Source organism: Cucurbita pepo, chromosome 10 (assembly GCF_057944985.1).
Source record: "Cucurbita pepo subsp. pepo isolate OVF chromosome 10, ASM5794498v1, whole genome shotgun sequence".
Taxonomy (NCBI): domain Eukaryota; kingdom Viridiplantae; phylum Streptophyta; class Magnoliopsida; order Cucurbitales; family Cucurbitaceae; genus Cucurbita; species Cucurbita pepo.
This window is the reverse complement of record NC_141807.1, coordinates 4,899,433-4,906,642: the sequence shown is the minus strand read 5'-3', so window position 1 is coordinate 4,906,642 and position 7,210 is coordinate 4,899,433. Positions and strand designations below refer to the sequence as shown.

The window sequence follows — 7,210 nt, the reverse complement described above, 5'->3', positions numbered from 1 at the left end:
TGTTTCTTTTGGTTATTTTATTGAAGCAAAAAGAACACAGATTTTAAGTCCATTGTTGGATCGATCGGTTGGTGACCTCAAACTTTTACGGCGACAAGTTTTCAAATGCATATAATACTCATTCATTTCTTAAAATTTTAATAGATATTATTTTTCTAGCCAAGTTTTCGTGTTGGTCTGGGATCTCACAATCCACTCCCTTTGCACACCCCAACATCTATTGGGGAGAGGTTTCCAACGATGTGGCTTCTCACCATACACTCCCCTAGAGAGCTCAACAAGAGGTTTCCCACACTCTTAAGGAATGTTTTCATTATGCTCTCCAACTAATGTAAGATCTCACAATCTATTCCTTTAGGTGGCTAACGTACTTGTTGTCACATAACCCAGTGACTGGCTAATATTAGTAACAGCCCAAGTCCACCATTAGTAGATATTGTTCGTTTTAACCCGTTACATATCGTCGTCATTCTCACAATTTTAAAACGTGTCTACAAGATAAATGTTTCTCATACCCTTATAAGGAATAATTCGTTCTCCTCTACAATTAACGTGGGATCTCACAAGAGTATATGTCAATTATCGTTGAACTATGCTTGTGATGGCAAAAATACTCGAGCTACATTTTATATTATAAAAAAAACATCTAATATTAGCAATTTTAGTACTACAATTTAATAAATCTTTAGTAAACTAAATATAATAAATCTCCTTAAATTTTAGTAAACCAAATTGTTATTTAGTGAAAATTGAAGGTCCAAAATCTTAGGCAGAGCAGCCCAAGCCCAAAATGCAGTGTGAGCCGAGCAGTAATGCGCGCGACTGAGCCCTCTTCCCGGCCTCTCTCACGAAAGCGCTCTTCCGTTAAAAATCTCCTGATTTCTAGTCTCCAGAGACGAGCCAAATTGATTTCGGACTTCAGAGCTTCGCTTCACGTTAATCAGATCAGGATCCGGTGCATAGCGGAGTGCCTCATTTTCTGGATCAGTCGTGTTTCAGACTTTAGAGGTTTGCTTCATCTTCTAATGAGCTTCTTTTTTTTCTGATCAGAATCTGATAGCTTGTTCTTACTCACACACACATATATATAGTGGTTTGGATGAATAGGAGAGAAGAGGATTGGAAGATCTGGAATAATAAACTCATTGAATGTTATTGACTTCATGGTGGTTTCAATGTGTTCATTATTCCAGAGATTGCTTCTTTGATTGTATTGCTTACTAACCATCTCATTTAAGAATGTTTGATTCTGAATGTTTCCTAAGCTTCAAAACCATTAGCTATATTGTATTTAGAGACCCTATTTTTTCCATTAGAGTTTTCATCTCAATATGTATTTCTTGAGATGACTGATGAGATTCATTTAATTGCAAACATCATAAAATTGCATCTCTTGCAAATAAATTAAGTTAACAATGATCAGTGTAAAACAAGAAAACATTCAAGGATGCCTCTAACCCCAGGAGAAAATCTGGAGGTCTTTTGATTTTGTATGTTCAAGATCTCCGGTTAGCTCACATATATTGTCCTCTTTGAGCTTTCCTTCCGGACTTCCCCTCAAGATTTTTAAAATGCATCAGCTAGGGAGAGGTTTCCACACCCTTATAAAGAGTGCTTCGTTCCTCTCCCAACTGATGTGGGTCTGTGTAAAATGCATCAGCTAGGGAGAGGTTTCTACACCCTTATAAAGAGTGCTTCGTTCCTCTCCTAACTGATGTGGGATCTCACAGACGCTTTTTAAAAATAAAAACTCTCTCTAGCAAACTCGTTTTAAAAACCCTGAGGGGAAGCAAGCTTGAAAGGAAAGATTTAAAATGACAATATCTACTAATAGTGGACTTGACGTGTTACAACAAATCTTTTTAGTGGTGTTAGAAAGAAGGTTTTACTCTGTGGAAGAAGGACGCTATGGATATGGATTGGATATGATGGTTAGAAATGAAGCCTCTTAGTTTTGAAGATTGATCCATGAGTGGGATGAGAAATTGAGGAACTTATGATGTTTTGGGGTTCTGAATTAGTTTCTGGTTCCTATGCCAATTCTTTTGTAATTACTCATCTTTGGATTCATTTTCAAGTGTCTGCGGTAACTTTTATGAGGAGAGTATCCCATCCTATCCCATCCTTCCTCCTTTTTGCTGACTGCTTTGTTAATGAATAGAATGCTTCTTATAGATTTCTGGTTCTAGTCTGGCTGTGTTCATGTAACGGCTCAAGCCCACCGCTAACAGATATTGTCCCCTTTGGGCTTTTCCTTTCGGGCTTTCCCTCAAGGTTTCTAAAACGCGTCTGCTAGGGAAAGGTTTCCACGCCCTTATAAAGCATGTTTCGGTCTCCTCCCCATATAAGGGTTTCGTTCTCTTCTCCAACCAATGTGAGATTCTCACCGTTCGTGATGGACTCAATTGCAATACTACTCTGTTTCATGTCCCTAACTTCACTCATCTGTTTTGATCTACAGACACTTGATTCTTGCTAGTGCCATTGAAGGCATGGAATGATTCTATCAAAGATGGCGTTCGCACGGTCGGCTCACCGATACCAAGTAATCTACATCTTCCTTTCAGCTGCTGATTTAGTTCATTGACACCCTTTTTCCTGAAGAGTTCTATCAGCTGGTTTAGGTCTGCTTGTGGAATCACAATCACAAATAGGATTTTGATATGTAGTTTAAAGACTGATTTTTGTTTCATCAATCAGTAATGATGCACCCAGTAGCAAAAACTTCAGTCCTTCCATGTTTAACAACCGACTACCATTCCGACTTCAGTAACTCGGTATGTATCGACTTTTGCTGTTGTCTTGCATCCATTTTCATGCAGGAAAAGGCTGGAATCTTTAAAGCAAGGAATCGTGGGTAGAGTTAGAAAAGTAGCTTCCATTACCTGAGTTAACACATTATGACATTCCACCCCTTGGTTGGAGAGTGGAACGAAACATTCTTTACATAAGTATTAGAAACCTCTTCCTAATAGACGCGTTTTAAAACCTTGAAGGAAAGCTCAAAAAGAAAAGTTCAAAGAGGACGATATCGGCTAGCGGTGGACTTGAGCTGTTACAAATAGTATTAGAGCTAGACATCGTGCAGTGTGTCAGCGAGGACGCTGACACTCTAAGGAGGTGGATTGTGAGTTCCCATATCGGTTAGAGAAGAAAACAAAGCATTCTTGATATGAGTGGAGAAACTCTTCCTAGTAGATGCGTTTTAAGATGACAACGATACATAATGGATCAAAACGCATAATACTTCCTAACAGTGGGCACGTTTGAGTTGCGATCAGATCAGTGGGATGGAGCGTGGGGCTGAAGAGATGTGGGCCACAGTATTGAAAATTAAAAAAAAGTCGAGATACTGACAAAAGAAAGCTTTGTCTTTTCGTGGTGCGTGTAAAGCGCAGCCCACTATGGCGCGTCGATATCCGCCAAAAGCCTCCGACATTCTCTTCCCAATCGCACCCAAATTCCCTCTTTTGACCGACCACCTTCCTAGGTTTCTCAGTTTTTTACTGCCCACCGAATTTAACTTATTTAATCTCCTAACTTCTCCATAAATTAGTTTTTTTTATTTATTTTTATTAAAATAATTAAAGATAAATTATAAATTTAATTTCTTTAACTCTGTTTGATAATCTATTTCCAAACTAATTACACATCTTGTTTCAAGATTTATGCTTGAATATTAGTTTGATTAGAGTATTTCAAGTCTTATTCTATTATACTTCGTTTAATTTTAATAGATCTCATTAATATAAAGTTAATATTTAGACTTCTAAAAAAAATAATCGTTAAATTTGCTCTTTAAATTAATTGTACTTTTTCAGAATTTGCAATATTACTATTGACCTTTCATAATCGTTTTAAAAGTATTCTTAGTAGAAAATTGTTAGAACGTAGGATAAAAATTTAAGACTTATCACCACGATGTTATTTTAAAGTCAACGTTGTGTTAGTTTTTTGTTCAATATTCTAACAAATTTGTTACGCGTTAATTTGAAATATATATATATATATATAAATGATAATATTGAAAAAATGAAAATATTTTTTAAACAAACAATAAAGTTTATGAGTTTAATTATTAGAAAGTGGATGAAATAATAATAAACTTTTGGTTGAAGCAAAGATAATGTTTATATGTTTATGAAATTTGGAATCATAAAACAGTTTTAATTGAAGCAGTGAACCCAAAAATAAAATAAAAAAGATAAGATTTTGGTGCATTGTTTTTTGCCCAAAATCAGTGGCTTTTTAAAGATTATCACTTTTGAATGCTTTTGGTCTTACTCAACCTGACAAACTTTAGGCCTTTATGTTACCCATTTATTTACTACAAATCACATCAATGCAAAATTTCTTTTCTTTTCTTCAAATTTTTCAACTTTTCATATCTTTTCTCGGTTTTCTTCGTAAAAGCAATGTCACTCGATTATTATCAAATCGACTGTAATCTTTCTCTATTTGTGAGGATACCAATAAACTAGATCTGAATCATTCTCAACGAGTCCATAATAAGTGATCTCATTTTTTTATTGTGTCGAATAGAGACTAATGGTCTTGAACGACCGAGGCAAAACAACTCAAAAGATAAAGAAGTAATAGACAACTCAAAAGATAAAAAGAAGTAATAGATTATTGAGTTTAAAAAGATTTATTAAATAAGTCAAGAACTTGTCCGATACAAAATTGAAAATTTTAGAAATTTATTAAGCACTAATAAAAACCAACGTGAGATTTACTCTCAATAATCATCAACATTTTGAAACCTATATCACACCAAATATATTAGGAACATTATTCTATATTTTGTCTTTAAATACACTCTTAAATTTTTCAAAGTTTCAATAATACTCTTAAATTTTTTTAAAAAAAAAAATCTCAAACATCTTCAAATTTTTAACTGTATTCTTGAAACACTATTCAGATATTTTTGAAACATTGTTAAAAATTTAAAGTTATTTTTCAAACACAGTATTAACTATTTTTATCCAAATTAATAGTTCAGAGTATTATTGAACCTATTTTTAATAATTCAGTCATGATTAGGTACCTAATCATGTAGGGTATAAGCCATTAAACTTTTCTAGATTAACCAGAAGAGAGAAAAAAAAACAGTAATTATTATTAATTTACTGTTTTTCTTGAAAAATACGACCAAATTAGACCTTTATTTCCAATCAGTTTGGAGGTAAAAGTAAAACTTTGATTATATTCCTCGTTTCGAACCGGTGCGTTACTCATAAAAAGGATTTTCATTTATTATTTATATCTTTTAGGCTTAATTTTTTTTATTTTCTTTTAGATATATCTAAAATTTATACAAATGGTTTTCATTTATAATTTTCTAAAACACTCATAAATTAAATAAGAAAAAAACGAGAATATTATCAAATGAATCTATAACATCGTCATCACCTCACGAGAGATCATCGTCATCACCTCATGAGAGATCAGGCTCGAGATTTTTTACGAGCAGATATGTTAAATCTAAATCTTAAACTTTACGAAAAACACAATCAAATATATAAATCGAAGCACTCTCTTCACATTTAAAAACGACCCAAAAGAGTTCTTCAACATGAAACCCTAAGTTACGAACAAAAAAAAGATCCAAAGTTGTTAATGAAAGAGATCATCAAACCCTCATAAATGGGAAGAAGAAGATGAAGGATTAAAAGCATTCCAATAATGGCGATCCCAAAATGGCTTTCCCACATTCACATGGTGTTCTCCATCGTCCTCCATTTTCGTCGCTTCCATCTTCCCGACAATGCTATAGCTCGACGATGCGTCGCCACCACCACCACCACCACCGTTTCCGAGTAACCGAGCTGGCTGCGTTCGGTGTAGCTGAAGCTGTGGCCGCCATTGAATTTGATCAAACCCTAAGAAGCTTGTTATCCCAATGGGGGGATGAGTTGAATCCATACCTCCTTCATTTTGTATGTAATTTAATCTCATTGTTTCTCCTCCTGAAATCTCTGAAATTTGATGTAAATTTATTTTAATTTAATTTGCTCGTGAAATTATAATAATCTCGACCAAAATATTAAATTTTCGAATCTTCGTCTCCACATATTATTGAAAAATAAAAATATTCGACGGTTAAAGTCGATAATTGAAGATATCATGAGTTTGTATAAGAAAGTACCAGTAATAGTCGTCGGTTGGCATTGAGAGTTAACCGGAGATTTAGAGGTACTTTTGGTTCTTTTATTATTCCGGCGGTAGCCGCCGCCGACCGGGACACTTCTAAGGGCGCCACCACGGGTCCAGTAACGACGGCAGGTCTTGCAAAAGTGGCGTGGCTGAGAGAGGCTATAGTTGTTGAAATAACAAAACTTTGTGTTAGTTGATTCACATCTTGGACATTTCAGGGCTGTTTCCGGCACCGGCAGGTTCGCCATTCGGGCACGATCCACCATCGAGCCGGGGCGGACTTGTGGCGGCGCCCGTGGCGGCGACACGAGCTGAAAACTGGTCCCAGATTGATGGGTTGGGATTTGATGTTGCCATTGATGGGTTGTTGGATCAAGATAATTAGATGGGTGAGAGGGAAACACCATTGATGGGTTTGTAAAAGCTTTGATGGGTTTTTAGAGAGAGAGAGAGAGGGAAAGAGGGGGAGAGAGAAAGTTTCATGTCATTATTCTTTATACATTCTCACTAATTTTCTCTTTTTGTAATTATTGCTTTGTTTTTTCTTTAGGGTTCTCGTTTCTTAATCAATAATTAGCGTCACAATCGCACTCTTACGATAACGGGACAATAACTGTGTAGCACTTGTTCTAACTCAACGAACATGCCTAAGAAATTTAGACTTTGTAGATAACATCAACGTATGTTCGAGTCTCGAATCACGATTGAGAGAAATATTCTAAAAAAACGGTTTTGATAGCATATAGCCCGAGTAGGAAGAAGTGACGACTAGTCATATCTTCCTTATAATACATGATTTTGGTGAACAATGTTCTACACGTTTATATTGACACAACGTGAAATAATAAAGACCTATCTAAGATGAAAGCATGTAAAAAGGGTTTGGAAGGGGAATGTGGATGGACAAGCATGACCGGGACATTCGACATGTGGCATAAACAACACATCTAGGGCAAGTATGATCGCGACATAGAGCTAGCGCCTATGACAGTATAATTTATTTATATATTCAACTTAATATATTCCTAGTCATGCATGAAACCACAAACGAACC

At 35.4% G+C, this 7,210-nt stretch overlaps 1 protein-coding gene across 1 annotated transcript; it reads right to left on the bottom strand.

Moving 5' to 3' along the window:
- Positions 1–5,441: 5,441 nt before the first annotated feature.
- Positions 5,442–6,646, bottom strand: LOC111804313 (dof zinc finger protein DOF3.6). Its single transcript, XM_023689072.2, has 2 exons — positions 6,149–6,646; positions 5,442–5,978 (listed from the first exon to the last, which is right to left on the bottom strand). The coding sequence occupies exons 1-2, from the start codon at positions 6,561–6,563 to the stop codon at positions 5,641–5,643; spliced, it is 753 nt and encodes a 250-aa protein (XP_023544840.2). The 5' UTR covers positions 6,564–6,646; the 3' UTR covers positions 5,442–5,640.
- Positions 6,647–7,210: the final 564 nt, after the last annotated feature.